This window comes from Primulina tabacum, chromosome 7 (genome assembly GCF_025594145.1).
Source record: "Primulina tabacum isolate GXHZ01 chromosome 7, ASM2559414v2, whole genome shotgun sequence".
Taxonomy (NCBI): Eukaryota; Viridiplantae; Streptophyta; class Magnoliopsida; order Lamiales; family Gesneriaceae; genus Primulina; species Primulina tabacum.
Window position 1 is genome coordinate 32631617 of NC_134556.1, and position 25657 is coordinate 32657273.

At 34.0% G+C, this 25657-nt stretch overlaps 3 protein-coding genes across 6 annotated transcripts; 2 read left to right on the top strand and 1 right to left on the bottom strand.

Moving 5' to 3' along the window:
- Window positions 1-290: 290 nt before the first annotated feature.
- Window positions 291-9686, bottom strand: LOC142551305 (putative pentatricopeptide repeat-containing protein At3g16890, mitochondrial). 3 transcript variants are annotated; one of them, XM_075660469.1, is made up of 4 exons: window positions 7436-9685; window positions 1582-1754; window positions 647-872; window positions 291-541 (listed from the first exon to the last, which is right to left on the bottom strand). In XM_075660469.1, the coding sequence occupies exon 1, from the start codon at window positions 9639-9641 to the stop codon at window positions 7518-7520; it is 2124 nt and encodes a 707-aa protein (XP_075516584.1). In that variant the 5' UTR covers window positions 9642-9685; the 3' UTR covers window positions 291-541; window positions 647-872; window positions 1582-1754; window positions 7436-7517. The 3 variants fall into 3 exon arrangements, 2 of the variants coding, with proteins under 2 accessions (XP_075516584.1, XP_075516585.1); XR_012821559.1 differs by lacking the exon at window positions 7436-9685 and adding an exon at window positions 3792-3822 and having other exon boundaries at window positions 305-541; XM_075660470.1 differs by lacking the exons at window positions 291-541; window positions 647-872; window positions 1582-1754 and adding an exon at window positions 3845-3920 and having other exon boundaries at window positions 7432-9686.
- A 3251-nt stretch (window positions 9687-12937) lies between these two features.
- Window positions 12938-13963, top strand: LOC142551306 (large ribosomal subunit protein eL29z-like). 2 transcript variants are annotated; one of them, XM_075660472.1, is made up of 3 exons: window positions 12938-13057; window positions 13172-13298; window positions 13663-13963. In XM_075660472.1, exons 2-3 carry the CDS (start codon window positions 13197-13199, stop codon window positions 13744-13746), a joined length of 186 nt encoding a protein of 61 aa, XP_075516587.1. In that variant the 5' UTR covers window positions 12938-13057; window positions 13172-13196; the 3' UTR covers window positions 13747-13963. The 2 variants fall into 2 exon arrangements, with proteins under 2 accessions (XP_075516587.1, XP_075516588.1); XM_075660473.1 differs by having other exon boundaries at window positions 12953-13057; window positions 13169-13298.
- Window positions 13964-23143: 9180 nt separating this feature from the next.
- Window positions 23144-25320, top strand: LOC142551307 (DNA-directed RNA polymerases II, IV and V subunit 9A). Its single transcript, XM_075660474.1, has 4 exons — window positions 23144-23274; window positions 23499-23574; window positions 24645-24803; window positions 24997-25320. The coding sequence occupies exons 1-4, from the start codon at window positions 23246-23248 to the stop codon at window positions 25075-25077; spliced, it is 345 nt and encodes a 114-aa protein (XP_075516589.1). The 5' UTR covers window positions 23144-23245; the 3' UTR covers window positions 25078-25320.
- The last annotated feature ends 337 nt before the right edge of the window (window positions 25321-25657 follow it).

Sequence of the window (25657 nt, forward strand, 5' to 3'; positions counted from 1 at the left end):
TCGATTTCAGTGTACGATTTTAGGTGAAAACTGAAACTTCACAGAGAAATTTGAAATTTCACCGTAATTGTCAAGTTAATAATTAATTGAATTTTACATGTGTCAACGTACTAGAGTTTGATACGATTAGGTGCCTTAATTCTTTATTTGATGTAATTATTTTATTTAATAGTTTAAATTAATAATTCATATATCATACTTTTAATTATTTTGTCTATCTTAATTTAAATGATAAAAATTCTAATAATTAATATTAGTAACACTGATATCGATACTTGGACTCATCATCCATTTACTATAATTTGACCTAGTACGCTGTCTAGATTTATCCCTAAATGAAATCATCGCTAAATAAGTAATAAGTTTCATCTTATCAAAAATCAAGAATCTCCATCCTTCTCAACATATTCCAACAGTTTGTGCGTTTAGAACAATATATGGAACGTTGTCACAAGCACAAACACGTACACCGCAGCACGTCCAGCCGCCTTGCTTGCACTACTTTCATCTGATCGAAAATGCTCAGCCACGTTGAAGTTACCTGTCACAACACAACCCCTTATTTACAGAACTTCACATGATAGAGCTTAATCGTAAGTTGGAATCGAGGCAAGGGACGACGTTTTATTAAGGTGTCGTTTGGTACCTCTTTTAGGACCATTGCTACATCCACCACTGATTACATCTCTCAAGTTGCTAAGAGTAGCCCTGTTGAAGAATAAGAAGTTTTTTACAATACCATCCACGCAATCTAGTACATGCCTTGTTTCGGCTATGCACGGTCCGTTGCAATACTGATCCGTGTATTCTGGTGGCACGCTGAGTTCACCTGTTTGAGTTAGTCTGTAAGCTTCATTACAGCTGCTGTAAATCTGTAGACAACAAAATAAAAGAGAAATTATGTTCAGGGTCCCATTTTTAGTTAAATATATAAAATTAACATTGATCGATTTTTTTTCCAATTTGCAGACTCACCCTTCCGACGATTGTCTTTGTCGTTAAAACTTTAGCAGAAGATGTTCTGAGAATATTCTAAAGTTTGAAAAGACAGTCTGGACATAGATTTTATATTTGATGTAGAAATCAAAATATTTTTATGCAATAATGCGTTACAACAGTGCAACAGGATGGAGTTGCCAAGTATTTAGATGAATCGAAGCCAAGTATTTAGATGAATCGAAGCCAGTTATCTTATGTAGATTTCTACCTATAATTGCCGACGCAAATACAGAAGAGCCAATGCCAGTTAGATGACAAAGGTTCGAAAGTTTTATTTTCCTAAATTTAAAGTTTCGCCTCCTGCATTAAATCACCACCTTACCCAGTCTCTCCCCCTCTTTTGAGTTTCTGGCTGTGTGCCTACACGATCAATTTTCTGAATACCATATTAGGGCATGAAACTTTGAAGTATTCTTGCCATTCAGTTGACCGAGAATCAGGCCGAGTGGGAGGAGAGCACCGGCAGCTACCCCTCAAATGAAAATATTCTAAGAATTCATTTGTAAAGCATTTACTCAATTGTCCATCTCAACTATATTTAAGAGCGATGATTAAGTTTCAAGGATGAGAGCGATTTCTTACATGCTTATCATTGAAACATTCGGATGCTTCATTCAGGAGAAGAGCTGGATTAGTGCCTATCAGTCCAGCTTCAGGAAAGTACTGATCTCCCTGTCCTTCACCTTCTGCTTCAGGCAAATATCCTCTTGCAAATACGCCTGCAGCTCCTAAGTGAGGATAATCAAATGCTCTCCCTGAAGAGAAAATACAATCCAAAATCAGTGTCAAGTCCGAGGAAAATGATTCTAATCAAGAAAATGTCGAGATGTTTCACTAATTTATACCGAATTTGCAGAAGGAAATGGAGAAACAAATCACAACAGAAACTAAAAGATGGCTTTTAGTTAATACTGAGAATGCCATTACACCAACAAGTAACAAAGAGATGCCCAATATTTCGACCAAAAACGAGCTTTATATAACTGTCCCAACTACCACAAGTAAATGCCCACTTCCTTTTCCAGATACAGCATCAGAGACATTCCAAAAGAACAGATATGTCACAGTTCCAGAGATATGACAATTTTGTAGAGGAAAGATTTGGTCTTAATGAAGAAACTTGTTCAAGAAGACAGCGTTTAGTAAAAAGGTAGAATTATAGGTAATCTGCCTTACTTGTCAATAGAATTATTGGGTAAAATAACGGCAACATGTGGAAGGGACAGTTGGACTAAATCCACCAACTTTCATATAATTTTAAATTTATAAAAATCAAACCTATACTAAGGACCTTGCATTAAAAATCAAGTCTCATAATAATAACGGACGTTGAGAATGTTTGCTTAGTTAAATATTAATAAAAATAATTAGTTTACGCAATCACAAGTTAATCCCTACAGTACCACCATAAAATCATCATCCAATCAATTTAACTAAGATAAATTAAAAATTCCGATGTTCTTAACGATGATAAATTACCTTTATCTTCATCTAATCTGATAAGCCATTCCAAAAACAAAAAGGAAAGCTCTAGAAGAGTTATACTCCTATCAAACTCATTTGATTCAAATGATGAATAAACAGACAAACACACACACACACACATATATATTATCCTGGCAACCACCCACATCTGAAGGTGATGTACAACAAGAAATCAATATTTCATAAATTCCAAATATCATCAAGTGATGGAAAATTAACCCTGTGCATTCTTCCCTTCCCGTGGATTCAGATATAAAGCGACATATTGGTTGTGTCATAGGAATTACAGTCACTTCCATTCATCATACGTAAACATAGTGGCTAGCGCTATCTAAAACTTATACATCCTGCGTATCCATAGGGGAAAATTTATTGTTGGTGCACATCCCATTAAGTTCAGCACATGTTCATCACTAAATATGGACCAGTCCTTTTACTATCAACGTCAAGATTACCAAGCTACAGATATCAGGCAGGATTTTAAGGAATATTCTTTGAGTGGTCTATACACGATGTTGTAAATGGCCGGAGCGGTGGCGGGGCAGTCGGTGACCAGCAGGATTTTAAGGATTATTCTTTGAGTGGTCTATACACAATGTTGTAAATGGCAGGAGGTGATGGCGGTGACCGCCAACCGCCCCGGCCTCCTAGGCACGGTTAAATTTTTTAAATAATATTTTATAGATAATCATGCAATATAATCACAAATAGCAATCATTTTTATGTAAGATGTGTAATTAAATAATGTTTAAACATAAAGAAACTTCATACAATATAATATCATCTAGATAATGTGCAAATAAATATATAAACTCCTCATTGGATGCTTTAGGACATGCTTCGACTTGTTTTACAATACCCGCAATGTGATGTTTCATCCTATAAACTCCTCCTTTAGATCCAATCCCTTTTCTCTTTATTATACAACACCACATATTCCCAAACAATGTCATTAGACTTTGGCTTAAATTCCAACTCCGATTGTTTATCATTTTCCGCCATTAATCTTCAACAATAAATAAATAACAATAGGAAAAAAAAATTGATTTTTGAAATCACAAAATCTAAAATATTATAAAAAAATATGTTAAATAATAAATATACAATGCTGCTGGCGGCGGCGGCGGCGGACGGTTTGTGTGGTGGGGTTAGTGGTTGATAGTAAGAAGGAGTGAGAACCAAAAGTTAAAAAAAAGAAAGTAGAGTGTTATTTAAATAACTAGAATTTTGAGTTTTAAAATTAGTTGACTTTGACTAGGTTTTAAAAATTTGTATTGACTACAACTTAAAAATGTTAACTGCCTCACCTGGACCGCCTACTCGCCGCCTGGCCCGCCGCCCTCGACCGCCTGCCCAAACCCCGTATAGCTTGGACAGCCTAAAACAGCCACCTCATGCGAAGGCATGGCGATCAAGGGCCGCCTACGGCCTAGGCACTAGGCGGCCGCCTAGACCGCCATGTAGAACACTATCTATACATGAACATTAGAATCAAAGTCTCAAAATAGATGTGAAAGTCATATTACCAGCAGTGTGTTCAATTAGATGGTCTTTTCTTGAAGATTCTCTCTGACATTCCAATCTCGTTAAAGACCATCTCTCACTCTGAATTTTTGAAAATAAGTTTGATTAATGCCAGGAAGGTAAAAGGAAAATTCACTATGAACTTAGACAAATAAGAAGTAGAATCATCTATAAACTTGCAAGAAAATTGTTCTTTGGATTATAAAATATCAAAATCATATGGAATTGGATAGCCAAATACATCAAGGACGTGCTTGACAGGATGAAATAGGGTAGGAATGAACATTCTCAACCTCATTTCATTCTTTTGCTTGGTATAACCCTTGGAATGGGAACACACATTCTCATTCTCCCAACTTTGAGATATATATCTATGATCATCTTTATTTTTTGAAATATTTTGATAACAAATATTTATCATTTATTTTTAATAATAATAAATAAAATCAGTAAAAAATTTATATAATTTTGATTGTAAATAAATATTAAAATATTGTTGGGTTTAGAAACTCTAACAATCTTGATTTTGATGAAAACAAAAAATTTTATTGTGTTTATAATATATTTACTCAAGTATGAAGTTGCAAACTCAAGATGGAAGTTAAAACTCGAATTTACTCAAACTGAAAATCTAGCGAGCTTCAGTATTTTGATGATATCTCATAGTTCCGGGATCCAAATGACCAGCCTTCAAGATGACTTGAGAGAAAACTCAATTTAGCACAAGTTGTAATTTCACGTCAGTTTGGCTAAATCGGATGTTATCTAGGCAAAGTTATGGTTGCAAGAGCAAACTGATTGCATGAAAACAACAATCAGTTGAGCATGAGCAGTTGCGGCACTTTGGTCAACCTGATCAGCTCGGTCATCCAAATGAAACGATTCAGTATGCGTTACGAAGCTAAGACGAAGATCTACATATCATATTCACAAGTCAAAATCTGAATTGGAGTGTAAAATGCTGATGAATGACGATAGAGATACGAGTTCTGTGCAGACTGAAATTAGTTAGGACCAGTTGTGCAGATGAGCAAAACTGAATGACCAGTTGAGCACACGAGCAAAACCGGATGACCAGTTGAGCAGGTTCAGTCAAGCAGACAAGCAAAACTGGATAAAAACTTCAAAATCAGTTAGGCTCGGGAAAAGTGGCGAGCAAGACGGAAATGATTGTTTCAATAACAGAAACAGTATAGAAATTTTCCAAACGGTCATATTCTTGTGTTTAACGTACATATCATTCATGGAGCCTATAAATACAACATCTTGAATATCAAATACAAGCTTTTTAAGAGGATTCAAAGCATGGGAAGCCTACATGAAGAAATTAGCTTGAATGAGAAACAAGCCCAAGTGTGATGATACATTTGAGAGATACGCACACTGTAATAGATTAAATCCTCACACGCAATCATTAACACATATAAATGAGAGATGAGCTTCAAAATTTAGTTGAGTGAATCTTCACACGAAGACATTAAAGATTGTGTTTGTAATTTTGGTATAAGAGACATTAAACATTATGTGGATTATGAGGTTGAGGCCTACAATCGAAAGTGAGCCAGAAGTTTCAATTAGGCAAGAGATAAGTCCTAAGTTGAAATGGGTTTGTACAAAATGTTGTATAAATCAAAGTCTTCTAATGGATCTTTCCCAAAGGGAAGAACGGCTGACATAAGAGTTGTTAATCTCCAAACATCCATAAACAAATTCGTGTTTATTTATTTATTGCAATTATTTACTTGCTACTGTTTTTAAGATGCATTGTTGAATCATTTTATGTGTATTTCAAATACCAAAATATTGTATTCCAAGTGTTTGATAAAATGTTTCAACCAAAAAAGTTTTCTTTACACATTCAACTTGCATATCTTTTACATGTTTTAGCAAAATGTTTGTTCGGTTTCTACGAAAGATTATTTTGAGTGTCTTCCACTTAGTTTGAAAACAAAACTCGATTTAATTCATCGGTGTTCTATATTTCAAGAACCGAGCAATTGTAGTTCAGTGATTATTCCTCAGCCGATCCTATCAAATAGTAATAAATTAATATTAATAATAATAATTTTATAATCACAATAGATATAATAAAAATAACTAATAATTAATATTATATTATAAATAATAAAATTAAATAAATAAATAAAACAATAACTATAATAATCGTCTTTTATTAATAAAAATCATAATAATAAAAATATTAACAGCATCGATAATAATAAATAGAATATTATTAATAATGAATTCAACAAAAATAAAAATATATATATTAATATTATATAAATATTAAAAAAATTAATAGAAATTATAGTATTTATAATTATAATATTAATAACAATAATAATAACTATTATTTATAAAAATAATAATTTTATAATATTAATAATAATAATATAATAATAATAAATAGAACAATAACAATATAATAATGATATTACAAAATAAAATATTAATAATTATTATTATTTAATAACAATAATAATTATAAGAAAAATAAATAATGATGATGATGATAGTGATAGTAAATAATTTTAGAATAATTATTATTTATTTAAATTATAATATGATTTGATTATTTGAAATAATTGTATTTCATTCCGCTCCCATTTTTCTGATCATTTCATTGCAAAATCCATTTCATTTTTATCTTATTCAATTACATCATATCAAGCATGTCTTAAGAGCATAGATCACGATGTGATTCAAGGAACAATCACCTCAACTGAGAGGCATCTGAAATACCAAATGGAGAAAATGTAGAGCCTCAAATATGCTACTCAACACCAACTTTTTTAGCTCATAAAACAACAGAAAATCAAAACAAAAAAATTTCAAGTCAATAAAGGGAAACTATAAAAAGAACTTAATGGATTCTCTTATCCTCGTTCCCCATGATAAGAGGGAAATCTGACAAAGGCATTAATGAACAATTTAAATAAAGCTCTAATTGACGAGATTGGAGGAGATTTCGGAAATGACATTAGTAACAACCCATAAAGGGAGACTGAGAGATTTTGACGAGTGTAGTGGGGAGAAAATAAATATGGGGGGAGTCAGATACTTTGAGGGGGAAGATTTTCTTTTCAGCTTAGGCTAGCTTATGCTAGGGCAAGAGGTTCTTCTCTTGCAAAGGAACAATTCCTGGGCTGAGTCTTCGACTCAGATTATCAAATAGACTCGTTCTTATATTAAATTCTATCATTTTTCTTATTATTATGCTGTTTAGAGAATTAGATCATAACCGAGAATGCTTTGAACATAAATGGTTTAATACACAACTCACAGTAATCGTCATCAATGTTTATCCGTAAACAGTCATGAACGATAATCATACTTTAATGCACACCATATATCTAGACATACATAATCGCAAGCATGTGCCATAGAATTTGAAAAAATATCTTAAAGTTTCTAATTGTATACATACCAGCACTCAAAGCCAAGATGCACACAGCAACCAACAGGTGAATATCTTTGATACCACAATTGTCCAACCACGCGCCATGAGATCAAACGGGAATCACTTTTAATGTCATTCCTTTCTCTCTGCATTTCAACCATACCTCTTGGGCTTCTTCAAATCTGTGTGACTTGACTAAAGCATCAATGAATGAATCGCATGTATAGGCATCAGGACAACAACCATTTGCTTCCATTGAAGAGAATAACTCTTTAGCTTCATAAAATCTTCCAGATTCACATAATGCTTTGATAAAGGAAATGTAAGTAAAATTATCTGGCTGCAAATCTAGAGTTAGCATGCTTATGAGAAGCTTTTGTGCCTTATCAATTTTATTCATCTCACAGTACTTCTGAATTAGAGCATTAAAAGAGTAAACATCTGGTTGTACGCCATCAACGTGCATTTTTCTCAGTAGTTTCATTGCTTTAACAACCTCTCCAGAAAAGCACAATGAACGAATTAAGCTATTGTATGTAACAGCATTAGGAGAGATTCCCCACTCCACCATTTCTGAGAAACAATCAAAAGCATCAGTAATATGGTTAACCTTGCATAGACCGTCAATAATTGAACTAAAGGTGAACACATCTGGTTTAAAGCCATGATCTAGAAGCATTAGTAACAATTCTTGTGCCTTGACCACATCCCTAACATTGCAAAACCCAGTAATAAGGGTGTTGAAAGTAACAAGATTAGGGTGAATGTCTCTATTAGACATCTCTTTTAATGTTCCAAGTGCGCTGTTCATCATTTTGGCTTTGCAAAAGCAATCAATTACCATGTTAAATGTGAAGACATTTGACACAAGTCCTTTCTCGAGCATCCAACTTAAATATTGATTGCCTTTATTTTGTCTTCCTGAGTTGTACAGGGCCCCTACAAGGGCTAGACAAGTACCCGGATCCACATTCACCCCTCGTTTGATGAAATCATCAAATACCTGACAAGTTTCCTCAATTTGCAATCCTTTTATCAAACAAGTAATTGTGATGTTAAATGTCAAAGTGTCGGGGATATAACCATGTCCTGTAGCTGTCCTTAAAAACACAATCGCATCCCTTGCTAGAGAATTATTCGATAGACAATAGAGTATACTATCATAAGTTACTTTGGGAAGCTTGGGCTCCTTTTTCACCCATCTCCACAGCCATTCAAAAGCTTCGTGTGGTGACAGGGTTCGAAAAACTCCATTAACAAGTGATCTATAAGTGGCATCATTGGGCCTCACTTTCATGGTTTTCATTCTCTCCAGAACCCCAAATGCATCATTCACTCTTTTTGCATTACAATACCCATCTATTAGGATGGTATATGTGAACACATTGGGAGTGTGTCTCAATCCCTCCATCTGCTTGACAAGGCGAAGTGCCTCATCCACTACACCAGCCTTGCAAACTCCGTGAATAAGAATGTTATAGGTAAATCTATCTGGGACACAGTTGTCCACCTCCATTTGCTGAAACTTGAGGTAAGCCAAATCAAGTGAATTGGATTTCACTAAAGCATCTATCACAGCATTATATAACCTTGTACTGGGAATCAGTCCCAGATAAGAAACCTGCTCAAAAACCTCAGCACAATACTTGGCTAACCCCAATCTTCCCCAACTACCTATCAAAACACACAGAAAATCCTCCGTGACTCGGCACTTTGAGTTCCTGATGTCCTGTATTAACTCAGTTGACAGCAAAATGGGACCTTCCCTATAAAGGACATCGCTTAAAGCGACGCGGATGGATTGATCCTTACCAAACGAGTCTCCGATGTTCGAAATCCAGTTATAAAATCTCAAACAACATAAAGGGTTTTCTTGGTTTCGCAAAATGCTAACAACGACACGACTACTCAAACTGATTCTTTGCGCCTTGAGCTCATGGTTCAGCAGCAAGTACCAATCTTTTCTGGACAAAACTTCAGCTAAATATCGATGATCAATAGGCTTCGAGAAAGATTTATTTGCACAGCCTAAAATGCGAGCTTTGGGAGTTGAAACTGAATCAAAGTTTGAATCTTTGAATTTAGGCTTACCTGTCACTAAATTTTGACGGATAATTTCCCGATATTTTAGTTTAGAGGAATTTGAAGCAATTTTATTGGGAATTCGGACTTTCTGAGTGGGATTCTTGAATTCCTGTACAACCCTAGAAGCCAAAGATGAGAAATTTCTCATGGGTAGCCTGCAACAATGGAAGAATTCTGCTTGCCCTTAAATTGATTTCGCACAAGAACCGGTTTGTCTGAAAGAACCGGGTGCAATCGGGATATTCTTAATCATTCCCGGTCCAATCGGGATATTCTTAATTGCACACGTGAGCAAAAACTTGTGTGAGAAGATTTCACATGTCGTATTTTGTGAGACGGATCTCTTATCTGGGTCATCCATAAAAAGTATTATTTTCTATGCTAAGATTGTTACTTTTATTGTGAATATCGGTAGGGTTGACTTGTCTCACAGATAAAGATTCGTGAGACCGTCTCACAAGAGACCTACTCACGCTTACACGAGCAACCTCACCTTTTCTATTGAAAATTTATAGAAAGTGAATCTTAGTTTGTTATATCAAAATCTTAAATTATGATGATATTTTAAATTTGAAAGTTAATTGTAAGTGTTTTCAAGTTTCTAATAATTAATTAAATATTTGAAAATCGCATGTAAAAATTGACAAACTCAAAAATATTTTAAAATAAGATCTTGCAAACACTACGTACACTACGTTTGAGTAACTAAACTTTATGTTTTTGGTGGAACATGTCTTATTTAACCTAAAAAAAACTTTTAAATTTATAAAGAGTTTATTTATTTTTATATATCTATAATTTAATATCATTACATTTTTGGATATCATTTAAAATAAAAAAAATCCATTATAATTATTCTAATTGCGTGCACCGATGCAGTAATAATTATACCAAATTCCGTCCAATTCAAAAAATATATATAAACTAGGGATTTTAAATCATATTTATTATTTTTAAATTTATTTTTATATTTCTTGATAATTTAATTTATCTAAACTTCAAATGTATCAAATTGTGATTTATTTAAAATCTTTCAAATAATTTTCACCTGAATTAATGCATCTATCTAAATAATAAATTGAGAGAATATTGCATGACATATAGTTGTTTGTATTTCAAACATTTGTAGACTCACGTATTCCATAAAATAAAATGAAATTCTTGAAATTTTTATTGAAATTGATGCAAGTCGAATTTTGCCAAATATATATATATATATATATATACCCTTTTTTATCATAAGTATGACATTTTTATATAGTATTTAATTAATAATATATTGGATTAGTAGTGGCATATAATAAATATTTATGTTGGGTTGCGAAAACGCTAACAACTTTCATTTTGATGATAATAAACGTGTTATTGTGTTTCTAACATATTTACTCAACTATAAATTTGCAACCTAAAGTTAGAAGCTGGAACTCCAATTTTGCAAATGATTAGACTCGGGCGAGCTGCAGTATTTCAATGATATCTCATAGTTCAATTATTGAAATGACCGGTGAGTAAACTAGCCGAACACAAAACAACATTTTAAACAAATCATATTTTACGATCGGACTAGTTCAGATGTTATCTATGCGAAATTGTGGTTGCAAGAACAAGCTGAAAGTCACGGTACACCAAACAACTTGACTTGACCACTATTTCGCCAACTTAATTCTCTATAAGTCATATTCAGGCTGATTGGGTCATTTCGGACGTAATATATGCTAACCGAATGCTGCAAAGTCCAGCTGGAAGTTGGGGACCTCATCAAGTGAAAGCGATGATGAGAAGGTCCAGTGTCTAATGAAAGATGTTGAGTCGAAGGCTTCTGAATTTGAGTTGGAAACTATCGATGATATTATATTTAATTTTGACTCAATTTAATTTACACCTTATGATTTTGTCGCAACATTGTACGACATGGTAGATGAGTACAAAAGATTCTCACAATTATTCTATGAAATCAAGGCAGAAAAAAAAATCTTGAAAGCCAAGTCAACCAATTCTAGTTATTTGAATCAAAAGGAGATCGACGCTCTGAAAGTAAATGTTAATATTTTAGCTACTGAAAATGATGATATGCAGAGAATATTCCAAGCAACGTTGAATGAAAACAGACGGTTGACAATCTTAATCAACTCTTGGAACATGTCTTCTGCTTCCATAAAGAATACGCATAAGTTGCAAAAACGAGTCGGTGATAGAATTGAGCTAGAGTTAGGCAATAATGAGTGCATTTTTCTGAGGTAAAAACTCAATCGTGTCTAGACAAGGGCAAATATAAATTATAAATTCTTTCAGGTCTAACATCATATATGAACATGACCAGCATGGAGTTCAACCCAGCCAAAATGTGAATTTTGAGAACAAAGGCATACATCGCGGCTTAGGTTACATTGAATCAAAGAATTCTAAGTCGTTGTGACCTGATTTATTTCGTCTGCTCTTTGGCCATGATCGGTTGGACATCCAAACAACATTAGTCAGAAAGAGAACACAACACATATTACCTATTTCTGCACACAATTGCACCTTATTGAGAATACACGATGAAAAAATATATTCGGATAATTCAAGTGTGGGTCTCGAAAGGATTAATCCGATCATGACCCAACTAGTACTGAGTACCAATGTCTTATCTTGATTGTTACAAGTACAAAAGAAGAAGATTCTTAAATAACTCATCTGGTTCTTGAACAGTAAGTGTTAAAGGCACATAACTTGTGATATAATGTTGTTATCAGAAGTGATTGATTACAAAGGGCCAAGAATCACATTCAGTGATAATTCTAAATGTAAGGTTGTTGGTAAATGTAAAATTATCCATAGCGAGTTAATCATTAAGGATTTGTTAATAATTGAAAATCAGTGTTACAACTTAATTAGTATAAGTCAGTTATGTGACAATGAGTATTCCGATGAGTTTCAAAAGTACACTTGCACTATCAAATATGAAAAATGGTGACATCATGTTAATGGTTTAAGATAACAAAACACTTATAAGATAATATGGACGGACATTTAATAAGGAGTGTTGTAATATCATGAATGTCCATATTATCCTTCGCTGAGTTTTTATCTCGTCGATTTTTTTAGTAATAATTTAACGAGACACACCTGTCGAAGGACATCTAATGAGGTGTGTTGTAATATTATATATGTCAATATAATAAAAAAAATTCGATAATCGGTAAAAAAAAATGTAATCAAATCTTCTGAATAATGGTAAATAATTTTGATTATATCAATTCCTTGTAATATCATTATTACAATATCTAAAAATTTTATATCTATAAATAGGTGACTCATATAATATTTTTCATATAAAAAATTTACTTAGTCTTTGAATTATTCTTTGGTTGGGCTTTACTTTATTTTATAACAATAAATAATATTTTTAATAATATCCAATATTTAGTTTAAGGTCCATAATCCGAACGGCCTTTAGGCCCATAGAATATTAGTCCCCTAAAACCCAACAACTTAGGGTTCAAAATCGAAACCCTTCGCTACTATATAACAGCATCGAAGGTTCTCCTGCTAGAAATCCCTCGCCGCCACCGAGTAATCCAGGTACATAGCTTTTCGAAAGGGATTTCTTAGCGATCTGTATGTATGCTTTGTTGACAAGTTCGAGGTCTGTTCTGATATCTGTGATATCGCGTGGTTTTTTCTTTATTCAAGCAGTGTTGTCAGCAGCGAAGGAGTGGAAATGGCGAAGTCGAAGAATCACACGGCTCACAATCAGTCGCACAAGGCCCACAGGAATGGAATCAAGAAACCCAAGCGCCATCGCCATTCATCCACCAAAGGGGTTCGTTTTATTCATGTCTAGCGAATTTTTAATCTGGTCTTTGACCCGATGTGTTGTTGTTTTGATTTATGTTTGTTATGGTGTGCTCTGCGTATATTAACCTGTAATATTCTTTGCATCGTTTGGTATATGCGTGACATGAAATTACCTTTTCACTCAATCTGTACGTGTACTAGTGCTGTAGTGGGCACGCACGAGCTTCTGGCTTGGTGTGTCAAGTTTCATGTGGAGTTAATCAAAAGTCAAGTTCATGAATTGCCTCTGTATATTGAATCTAGGGTTTTTTGGTTTGCTGTCAGATGAAGATTTCTGATTCTGCTCTGAATTATATCATGATTGTTATAATATTTGTGTATTTGTACAGATGGACCCAAAGTTCTTGAGGAACCAGAGGTATGCCCGAAAGCACAACAAGAAGATCGGCGAGACAGCGAGCGAGGAAGAGTAGATGTTCGATGAAATTGCAATGCCCTTTCCTAACCTCCTGGAAATGAGGAAGAGCTGATTTGGTGTTTTGGATCAAGCGTTTTTCTTTATTTTGTTTTTGTTGATTCCGGAGTTTATGTTGGATTATTGTATGACTTCTGTTTACTGCTAGATCACTACTCTTTTTTTTTAGCAACATCTAAGATTATTATTGCATAAATTTGCCATCTTTCTTTCTATTATCCGAGTGCATTTCTGTGTGTGATGGGTGTGTGATGGGTCATTTGTTTTGAAAATGGTTTATTTCTTTCTTGGTGCTGCATATTACCTTACATTTAATCCATTGCGGGAAGTGGTTTGTTTGAACTTAAAGTGGAAACTTCTTGTGGTGATGAACTGGTACACGAATTACATCTATGTTTACAGTGTTTCAAGCTTTACTGTTTTTGAATTAAGGATTGGTTTTGGAGAGCATTTGTCTTCTTGATGATGGTCATAATTTTTAGTAGAAACTTTTTATTAAGCTCTGATTTTACTGAGTGGATTCATTCAAGTAACGTTGATATTTGTCTGCAGTCTAGTGTCATATTCGTTTGAACTTTTTTGTGCTTGTGCTAGTCTCTGGTAGGCGACTGTATGGTTGATTCCATGCCGGTATTGAATAATGTCATAGTACAGGATGACCGAGTTAACTTCATCTGCATGACACTTTGACCCATCAAGAACTGCAATCTTTATGTTCCCATCCGAACTCATATCTCAAATATCCATTGCTTTTAGATGCAGTCTCCATTATGTCAATTGTATGTCTTCTAAAAATTTTGATTCTCGAAGTCGGGCGTTTATGTATTTAGATTAGATAGATAGTTTGGTTTAGGTGGGTTGGATTTGTCAACTTTTTACCTTGAAATAAGATCATCCTCCCTAGTGTTCTCGATACGCCTCCCATATGATATATTTTTTTTAGTCCGCTTTGAGAAGAGATATTTAATTATTTAGACTTCTAAAATAAAAAATTCGTTATAATAATTATAAAAATACTTCAATTTAAAGGGTGCACTAATTAATTGCAGACTAGGTCTTTCGTGAAACGGTTTCACGAATCTGTATATGTAAGTCGGGTCAACACTAATCACAATAAAAAGTAATATTTTTAGCATAAAAAGTAATATTTTTCATGGATGACACAAATAAGATATTTGTTTTATAAAATATAACTGTGAGATCGTTTTACACAAGTTTTTGTCTTAGTTGCGAGAGTGAATGGTGTTAAAATTTTAATATAGGTGGATGAAAATGGGTAGGGTTGTCTCGGGGGAACAAAATAGTAGCATTTAACAAGTTTTAGCATGTGATATTTCGTTTTGCTTTTCCTTATTCCCGTCTTCTTTAACCTTTTCTCCACGTTTAGATTTAGATAGACTAGGATTGTCTTGGTAGAGTATATCAAAATTTTTCGCTCATATTGTGTATTATACTGAAATTTTTTGTATTGAAAATAGAAAAATTTATAAAAATAATGTATCGAGATCTCAGTATGGTATAAGTAACATATTGATCATATCGAATAATTGCTTTATATCGATATGTCAATAGTTCAAATCGAAATGAAAACGAGGGCTGCAAAGGAGAATGAGAGAGCGAGAGCACAAGAGTGTAGAGAGACTCAGAGAGCAGAGGTGTGAAATGAAAATAAGTGATCAAGTGGTTTGATTTTTGAGAATACAAATTAGTTTAAAAAATTGGTCATTATGAGTATGACATTTTATTTTCTTATTTTATTTATAATTTCGCTACTTCAAAATAATATATCGAAAATTTCATACTTTCGTATCGATGCTATACCGACAATTTCGGTATCGTTATTATGTCGTACAGTATTTTTCAGTATGATAACTTCGATATTGTTTCCACCTCTAGTTTAAATAATACTATGAATTAGTGTGCATAAACGATAATTAAGATGACAAAACTATACAAATTAAAACCGAACTGACCAATATGATATATAGAGAAAAATTGTATTTATCGAAAAACACAACACTCAAGACTTAATCGTGTTCAAGCAAGGTTTATGTAGCTACTTTCAGAACTAGATCCGAACGTCGTTAAAGTGTATTTGTTAGGCCATCTAAAAATACTTAGACTCGATCTGTCAACATTGAGTAGACTCGATCAATACTTAGATCTAAAAATAATATTTTTGATATAAAAATAATTTTTTTTTATAATTCGAGTCGGTAAAAAATTTGTTTCACAAAATTGATATGAGACGATATCATCTGATTTTTATGTACAATTAAACTGCGAGTTTGAATATAACAACTGACTCAAAATAATGATTTAATAATATGGTGTTTAAATCAATTTTTTAAATAGAAATATAAAACTCAAAATCAAAAATTTTTAAAAATTTATTTATTTTTTGTCAGAGAACTCAAAATTTTTTTATCGAAAGAGTTCTGAATCAATACGCTAAATATTATTTTAGCAACTTTTGAATCCAATAATAGCAACATACTGGATCTGTAATGAAACGACAACTTGCTTATTCCGATTGCAGTCATCCTTGATATGTCTCGCTTGATTACAACTGTTGCAGAACTTGATATTGTCGACAAAAATATTAAATGAGGGGTCATAAATGTTGGCATATTAGAATTGAATTGGCAAAAGAAACGTGAGCTGTTTGATTGTTTGAATAATTCAGAAGACGGAATCACGTATAAAATGCGTCTTCACACGGTCAAGGGGCTCTATAAATAGAGCTCCCCCTTTCATTCTGAAATTATCCCTTCTTCGAGTTTTCTCTCATCTTATAAGCATTTGAGTGCTTAGTTCTATAATATTTGTGAGGTGTTTTGTTCTCCTGTATTAAGAGAGTGTGTGTTCTCTTTGAAAACACAGTGAGTGAGTTGTACACCACAAAATATTATAGTGGAAATCTTTTCATCTTGCCCGTGGTTTTTACCCTAATAATTTTTAGGGATTTTCCACGTAAATCTCGGTGTCCAGTTTATTCTTTATTTTCGGATTTATTATCTCAAATTACCGCAAGTGGTACCAGAGCACGAAGAACAAGAACATGTTGAGTCTGAGGTTTCTAATGTGAGGCAGTCAACTCGAGACAGAAGACCACCAGGTTGGCTTTCAGATTATGTCACTGAAAGCAACATTGCATATTGTCTATTATCAGAGGATGGTGAGCCATCGAGTTTCCACGAGGCTACTCAAAGCTCGAATGTATCTTTGTGGACGATAGCAATGCAAGAAGAATTGGAGGCATTAGACATGAATAAAACTTGGGATCTTGTTACACTACCACGAGGGAGGAAAGCCATTGATAACAGATGGGTCTATAAGATCAAGCGCGATGGCAATAATCAAGTGGAGCGGTATCGTGCTATATTGGTGGTAAAAGGGTATGCTCAGAAAGAAGACATTGACTTCAATGAGATATTTTCTCATGTGGTTCGGCTTACAACAGTCAGAGTGGTGCTGATATTATGTGCGGTGTTTGACCTACATCTAGAACAGCTAGATGTAAAAACGGCATTTCTTCATGGAGATCTTGAAGAAGAAATCTATATGCTCCAGCCAGAAGGTTTTGCGGAAAAAGGCAAAGAGAACTTGGTTTGCAGGTTGGAAAAATCTCTGCACGGTCTCAAACAGGAGCCGAGGTGTTGGTACAAAAGATTTGATTCCTATATCATGAGCTTTGGATACAACAGATTGAGTGCAGACCCTTGTACATATTTCAAGAGGTTTGGTGATGATTATATTATTTTGTTGTTGTATGTGGACGACATGTTGGTAGCAGGCCCCAACAAAGATCAGGTCCAAGGATTGAAGGCACAGTTGGCTAGGGAATTTGATATGAAAGACTTGGGACCAGTGTTCTAAAAATCCCCGCCTAGGACCGCCTAGGCGCTGGGCGGTCCAAAACTGCCCCGATTTTAGGCTAGTCGAAACTTCTAGGCGCCACCATATTAATCGACAGCCTAGGCGGCGCCCGGACCGCCTGGTGCGAAAGCCGCTTAGGCGATTTTACAATTAAAAATCCGCCTAGGCGGTTTACACTTAAAAAAAACAAATTATGAAGAAGCAACTGTGGCACAAGGATGGATTGTTGATGGTCAAGATAAAGATGTTGAGACAAATGTTGAAGATGTAAGGGAACTTCACGAAGAAGAATTTGTATCGGATGAAGAGGAGGAGGAAGCCATGGATTTTGAGTTTGAATCCGATACAGAAGAAGTATTGGAAAAATATGGAGATGAACTAGAAGAGTTAGATGTTTAGGTTTAATATCAATATATTATGTTGGAAAAAATGTTGAACAAATTTAATTTTCATTGTACAACGGTTGTAGTAAAGTAGTAAACTGATGTGGATGATTCATATATAAAAATTTATTAATATATATTTGTTATTACAATTTTAAATTTTATAATAATATATATTTCATATACAAACATAATACTCATGAACCACTTAATGAATTTAAGCTTTAAAAAAAACCGCCTAGACAACCGCCTAGTCGCCTAGGCGCTAGGCGGCAGGTAACCGCCCGCCTACCGTCTACCGCTTTTTAGAACACTGCTTGGGACCAGCAAACAAGATTCTAGGGATGCAAGTTTATCGAGACAGAAGTAACATAAAGATTTGGCTTTCCCAAAAAAATTATTTGAAAAAAATCTTGCAACGCTTCAACATGCAACTTAGTAAGCCAATATCGACCTCTCTTCCTGTTAACTTCATGTTTTTCTCCGAGATGTGTCCTAGCAGAGAAGCAGAGAGGATGGAGATGTCTCGAGTACCATATGCATTAGCGGTGGAAAGTTTGATGTTCGTCATAATCTGTACAAGACCGGACATTGCTCAAGCAGTCCTAGCAGTTAGTCGGTATATGGCGAATTCTGGACGAGAGCATTGGAGCACTGTTAAGAGGATCCTTAGATACATTAAGGGTACCTCGAATGCTGCATTATGTTATGGAGGATCAGATTTTAAACTCAGGGGCTATGTCGATTCAGATTATGCAGGTGATCCTGATAAAAGGAAATCTACTACCGGTTATGTGTTTACACTTGCAGGAGGAGCAGTAAGCTGGGTTTCAAAACTGCAAACAGTTGTGGCTTTATCTACGACGGAAGCAGAATATATGGCAGCTACTCAAGCTTGTAAGGAGGCAATATGGATTAAAAGGTTATTGGAGAAGATCAGACACAAACAAGATAATGTTCCTTTGTTTTGTGACAGTCAGAGTGCCTTGCACATTGCAAGGAATCCAGCCTTTCATTCCAGGACGAAACACATTGAAGCACACTTTCATTTTGTGCGAGAAGTAGTAGAAGAAGGAAGTGTGGATATGCAGAAGATTCATACAAAGGATAACATAGCTGATTTTCTGACCAAACCAGTGAACATTAAAAAGTTTGAGTGGTGTAGATTCTCAAGTGGTCTAGCTGAAACGTAAACAGCAGGAAAAGGCAAGATTGAAAAAATGTGTGGAGATATGTTTGATTATCAATCTAATCTCCAAGTGGGAGAAATGTCGACAAGAATATTAAATGAGGGGTCATCAATGTTGGTATATTTGAATTGAATTGGCAAAAGAAACGTGGGCTGTTTGATTGTTTGAATAATTCAGAAGACGGAAGCGCGTATAAAACGCGTCTTCACACGGTCAAGGGGCTCTATAAATAGAGCTCCCCCTTCATTCTAAAATTATTCCTTCTTCGAGTTTTCTCTCATCTTATAAGCATTTGACTGCTTAGTTCTATAATATTTGTGAGGTGTTTTGTTCTCCTGTATTAAGAGAGTGTGTGTTCTCTTTGAAAACACAGTGAGTGAGTTGTACACCACAAAATATTATAGTGGAAATCTTTTCATCTTGCCCGTGGTTTTTACCCTAATAATTTTTAGGGGTTTTTCACGTAAATCTCGGTGTCCAGTTTATTCTTTATTTTCGAGTTTATTATCTCAAATTACCGCAAGTGGGACCAACAGATATCTTGTTCATACACAAATTTAATATCCACTTCACCAATAAAAATGTCGCCTTCGACTCATTTTTTTTCTAGGAAAAGAAGCATCAATTTCAACCAAAACATAAGCATAATTAACTCTGTTACGATCATGAGTAAGAACCGCCAACGATCAGAAAAGAGTTAAATCTAAAAATAATAATAAAGCCAAGTCATTCAATTAGTTGGCTTTGGAAAGATTATACAATATCCTACCAACTTCCGAATGATAGAAAGTTACTTAACTAGTATATGGTGTGTCGGATTTATAGAAATAAAAGGTCTTGAAGTCGCAAAAACACAAGGAGCATGAATGAGAATTTAATGATATTAAAGTGACACATCCATTTTATCGGAATACAATACAAATGATTGTTGAAAAGCAAATTTGATCGTTGGAGCTTTTCAATTATAAATATGCAAATTTCAAGCATGGAGAACTCTCTCGACCAACCGCAACTATTTTTATGCATACTTATTTCAAAGATCTTGAGCACACTTAATCTTTCGATTTCTAGCCCCTTCCATGCTAGTCCAACAACTTAAGTCGTCAAGTCTGACCGTTGGGTTTTTTGTTTGTTGTCTGGAGAACCAAGAGTTTTAAATATTCAGAATTGTAAAGTGATCACAGAGAGTTTTAGTTAGGCAGTGATAAGTCCTAATTGAAATGAATGGTTATAAGATGTAAAACCAAAGTTTTTTAGTTAAAACATTCATAAGTGGAAAAAAGTGTGTCGCATGAGTTTCATCTCTGAACATCCATGACATGATCGATTAAGATGATCATCGTTGAGCTACAATTGCTCAGTTCTTGAAATATTGAACACCGATTAATTAAATCGAGTTTGATTTTTAAATCAAGCAGAAGACATTGAAAATAATCCTTCAGAAATCGATTAAATATTTTGTAAACCATTTAAAATATATGCAAGTTAAATGAGTAAAAATATTTTGGTTAGCATTTTATCAAACAACTAGTATGCAATATTTTGGTATTTGAAGAACACATAAAATGCTTCAACAATGCATCTTTTTAAAAACAGTGAAATGATAAATAAATGCAATAAATAAATAGACACGGATTTTTTTATGGATGTTCGGAGATTAACAACTCCTACGTCACTCCTTCTTCCCCTTTGGAATGATCCACTAGAAAACTTTGATTTATACAACATTTTGTACAAAATCATCACAACTTTGGACTTATCTCTTGCCTAATTGAAACTCCTAGCACACTTTCGATTGTAAGCCGCAACCTCACAATCTACATAATGTTTAACGTCTCTTATGTCAAGACTACAAATACATTCTTTAATATCTTTGTGTGAATATTCACTCAACTAAACTTTGAAGTTCAACTCTCTTGTATATGTGTGAGTGATTGTGTGTGAGAAATTTATTCTTTACAGTATACATCTCAAATGTATCCATGCACAAGGGCTTGTGCTCTTTTCATGCTAACCGAATATGCTTTGAATCCCCTTCTAAGGCTCTTGTTTGATATTCAAGAGATTGTATTTATAGGCCCCAACAATGATATATACGTTAGACACAAGGATATGACCGTTTTGAAAGTTTCTGTACTGTTTCTGAAATTGCAACGGTAAAATTCACCTTGCTGGACATTTTCCCAAGCCTAAACTGGTCAAATGTTCAACTTTGGTCAATTGATCAGCAGCTCAAATGGTCAGCAGCTCAACCGGTCAGCAGTTCAATCTGATAAGCGGCACAATCGGTCATCAGCTCAAACTGGTCAGCAGTTCAATTGGTTAACAGCTCAACCGATCAGCAGCTCAACTGGTGTGCTGAAATCAGCCTTCAGTTTGTGCAGAACCAGTAGTTTCACCGTCATTATCAGTATCTTAAGCTTCGATTCAGACTTTGACTTCTGAATATGATTTTTAGTTCATCATCTTATCTTTCCAACGGATACTGAATTGCTTCATTCCAATAACCGAATTGAGAGATATGACCTAAATACCGCAACTGCTCATACCCAACTGATTGCTATTTTCTTGCAATCAGTTTGGTCATTCAGTGAACGGTTTGACCTAGATAACATCCGATTTTGCCCAACTAAGTTTTCTGATCAGTCAAACTGGTGGATTGTCATTTGAATCATCCAGATGAGATATATCATCAAAATACCGAAACTCGCGAGAAATTCAGTTTGACTAAAATCAGTTTCAGTTTCTTTTTTGTGTTAATAACTTCATATTTGAGTAAATATATTAAAAACACAATAATAAGTTTAACATTCCATAAAAAACATTTGTGTCATTACATTACGCGTGTATATTTGTGCAAAGTCGATTTCAAGTTGTTTATTGTTAGACTGTCAAGTATAATATATCATTAATCAAGCAGTCCGATTTTCGCACTGACACTTTTTAATGGTCCAATTAATCTAGTCCTTTAAAAATACTTCTTAATAATCTAAAAATTGTTAAGATTGATTCAAAATCAAGTAAATAACAAAAATATTTATTCATCATCTCTAAACATATTTTCGGTTCCAACAATATTGTTAGTTCAAAATTTTAAAATCTATAACTTGTGTCAATTGTATGATTTAAATTGTAATTATTTTTCTAGTTGAGATAATTATTGTATTCTAATTAAAAATAATAATATTTACGCTCTAATTTATGTTAAATGTACGCCCTCTAAGTTTTTTGTTGTTATAATACTCTATTATTGTTTTTAATATTGTAAAATATTTTCCAATTCGATAAATAGAAAAAAACACAATATTAAATAAAAAATATTTTTTTATTAAATTAATTGATATTTTTGTTTAATCTTAATTTTTTAGGTCTAATATTTTTGAAATCAAGGGATGTTTAATTCTTGTTTTTATATTTCATCCCATGTCTTATGATTTTTTTTTATTCAAAAAATTTAATTTTTAATTTTTTTTAAATCAATCACAATATATAATTAAGAGATAATAATACTAATCACATGATTATTTTGAACAGAATGTTGTTCATCAAATATATTGTTAATATATTTTTTTAAAAATATTTTTCATAAAAAACAAAACTTATATAAAAAGTGAAAGTTAAATCTTATTTTTTTTCCAAAAACACTACAGTGTGTGATATATCAATTTTGTGAGATCGATCTTCAACCTGATTCGATTAATAAAAATTTATTATTTTTTCACAAAAAATATTGTGAGATCATATCAAATGTCAATTTTCTGAGATGAACATCCGACTTAACACATTCATAAAAAAAATTATTTTTAATACAAAAATATTATTTCTAATATTAATTATAGATCAGATCTGATTATATATTTATATTTTTTGAGATCTTATGATAAGATCTATTTTTTTTTGTTAAAAATATTTTTTTCTTTGGATGAGATACGTGTCACCGTGACCTATTTTATTTTCATATAATAAATAATAATGAGAGAGTATAAAGAAATCAAGAACTACTGAACAGGAGAGAACCCGTTCGGAACGCCGCCAATTTTCCAGCATGAGTACCATGAAATTTTGCTGTGAATGGTATGCTATTTTGTCTTCATACCTGTTTGTGTGTGTGGGTTGACTTGGGGAATGGGGCGGCGGCGGGACATGAATGTAGTATATGGGGCTGAAAGCCGGTGCTATATGCTCTGGGGAGCATTTGCCTTTTATCACGACTTTCTGGTGAATCGATCATTGATTTATGTGCTATTATATGTGAGTTTTTACAAAAAAAAATTTGCTGTGTTTGTGGGTGTGTGCAGCAACAATATTTTGTATCCCAAGGAAGATAAAGAACAGAAAATTCTGCTTTATGCTTGCCGGAATTGTGATCATCAGGTCCAATTTTTTCCTTATCTTACTATTTATTTGCGTGGTTGTGGCGATTTTTTTATTTATTTTATCAAATTAAGCGGCTCTATCGTGTGAATGTTTTTGCGAATCATAGGGTTTTGGGGTTTAGGGTTATATTGACTGGTTGTCTCTCTTTTATTTTTCTTTTCTTTTTCTTTTTATTTTTTTAAGAAAGGCTCTTATTGATTTTTTTGACTAGAATTGTTTAAGTTTTTTTTTATGAAAGATTGCATTTTTTAATATTTTGTATTTCTATTTTTACCGTGATATAAGGAGCATATCGCACACTGCTATTGCTGGTGCAATACAAACTTGCACATCTTTGTGTCCCTCTCAAGTCTACTGCTAGCAGCATACTCAATTTTCCGCAATCTGTTGTGAACTTATATAAGGAACGGTCTTTCGTTTGATCATCTCTTTTAGATCTTGAAGCTTAGTGAATGATGTAAGTCAATAGCATCTACTATTGACTATTCTGCTAGATATCTAAGTCTAGGCGTCTTGGCTTGTTTCATCATGAAGTGAAGGTTGGCATCCCTGCTTTCGATGGAATATCATGTTTGAGGCTACCTTGATGGAGAAGTGATACCTCTTTCTCAGTATGTTCATCGGAAACTGAAATTGTTATCAGTGTTCCCTATGTTGTTCGGCATGTGCTCTCTGGGATTCTGTGAGTTAGTAATCACACCTTAATTAGGCGTTCTTGAACTAGTAGTACTAATTTTATCTTGATTCTTGATCAAGATTAGTTGATCCAATGTTGGTATTTTTATACCTGACATTCCAATTTTGAAATATTTTCATGATTGTTATCACATCCTGGAAGAGTTTATTAACCGATTTTTGTATTCTGGCATATCTCTAGTTGTATTCTATGAATTTGTGCTACTTTTCTTCCTCCTTTTGAATCATATATCCAAAGTTCTTGGTTTGGCTTCTTCAATTTTGCGACTGTTTCAACTTGTGAGAATTGAAGGTTTTGGCTATCTCCTGGCCAAATTTTATGTTTTCCTTAATTTTTTGGTGATGATTTCGGCTTGTCTGTTGACTTGCAGGAGGTTTCCGAAAACAATTGTGTATACAGAAATGAAATACACCATTCTGTCGGGGAGCGCACCCAAGTTTTACAGGACGTAGCTGCAGATCCTACACTTCCACGTACAAAATCACTTCGTTGTCCCAGTTGTGGTCATGGAGAAGCTGTTTTCTTTCAGGTACTATATCATTTATTAATGTGATATGTCCTTGTAAACTACTTGTCATTGTTCCGAATAGAAGAGAGACTCACATTCGACAGCAGTTTCTTGCTAATGTTTTGATAATAGCAACTCAGGTTTTTTTCCCCTGCTCAATGTCATGTACTCGAATTTCATTCGATTCCCGTTCATATTTTGATACTCCGAGCAGGCAACTGCTAGGGGAGAAGAAGGAATGACTCTGTTCTTTGTTTGCTGCAATCCAAACTGTGGCCATCGTTGGAGGGATTGAATCTGCACAAATTGAATTTGCATTTTGCGCAACACAACGTCATTCTGTATCTCACCGACCCTACTTCATCGTTAGAGTTCCATGGGAGGATTCTAATGTATTTGAAAGAGATGTAAGTACACTAATTCGTCAATTCCCGTTTTACTTTTTGTAACTGAAGATTCATCTATGCAAGATACGCCTAAAGTAAGGTTCATCTTTCCATGGGGAGATATGCCATTATGGTGGCTCATTACATCGCTTCGCGGGTTTGCAGTTTGATGATTGATAACAAAATTCCAAAATATTTCGTTCTAGAATTCGCCATTTTGGAGCGTAATAATCCCTGTATCATAAAGTTCCCCCGGGGTATTACGACGATGTGTCTCAGGGTATCACTTTGGTACCTAATGACTAATCTTTTCCATGGTATATATGGCGTTATTTTATGCTACATGGGTGAAGTGTGGCAACGTGAGTTTTAAGGAATCGAATGATTTTGAATCAGGGGATGAAAAAGCTGTGTGTGTAACGTAGCATAAACCTGAAATTCAAGCGGTTTGGGCGCCATAGCTAAATTTGATCTTCCCACCAACCGTTA

What these genes read in the sequence shown, in the direction of transcription:
- LOC142551305 (XM_075660469.1), bottom strand. Translation starts at nt 9,641, where the DNA reads ATGAGAAATTTCTCATCTTTGGCTTCTAGGGTTGTACAGGAATTCAAG.
- LOC142551306 (XM_075660472.1), top strand. Translation starts at nt 13,197, where the DNA reads ATGGCGAAGTCGAAGAATCACACGGCTCACAATCAGTCGCACAAGGCC. An exon ending in GCCATTCATCCACCAAAGGG is followed by an intron (nt 13,299 to 13,662) that starts GTTCGTTTTATT and finishes GTATTTGTACAG; the next exon opens with ATGGACCCAAAGTTCTTGAG.
- LOC142551307 (XM_075660474.1), top strand. Translation starts at nt 23,246, where the DNA reads ATGAGTACCATGAAATTTTGCTGTGAATG. An exon ending in ATGAAATTTTGCTGTGAATG is followed by an intron (nt 23,275 to 23,498) that starts GTATGCTATTTT and finishes GGGTGTGTGCAG; the next exon opens with CAACAATATTTTGTATCCCA. An exon ending in GCCGGAATTGTGATCATCAG is followed by an intron (nt 23,575 to 24,644) that starts GTCCAATTTTTT and finishes GTTGACTTGCAG; the next exon opens with GAGGTTTCCGAAAACAATTG.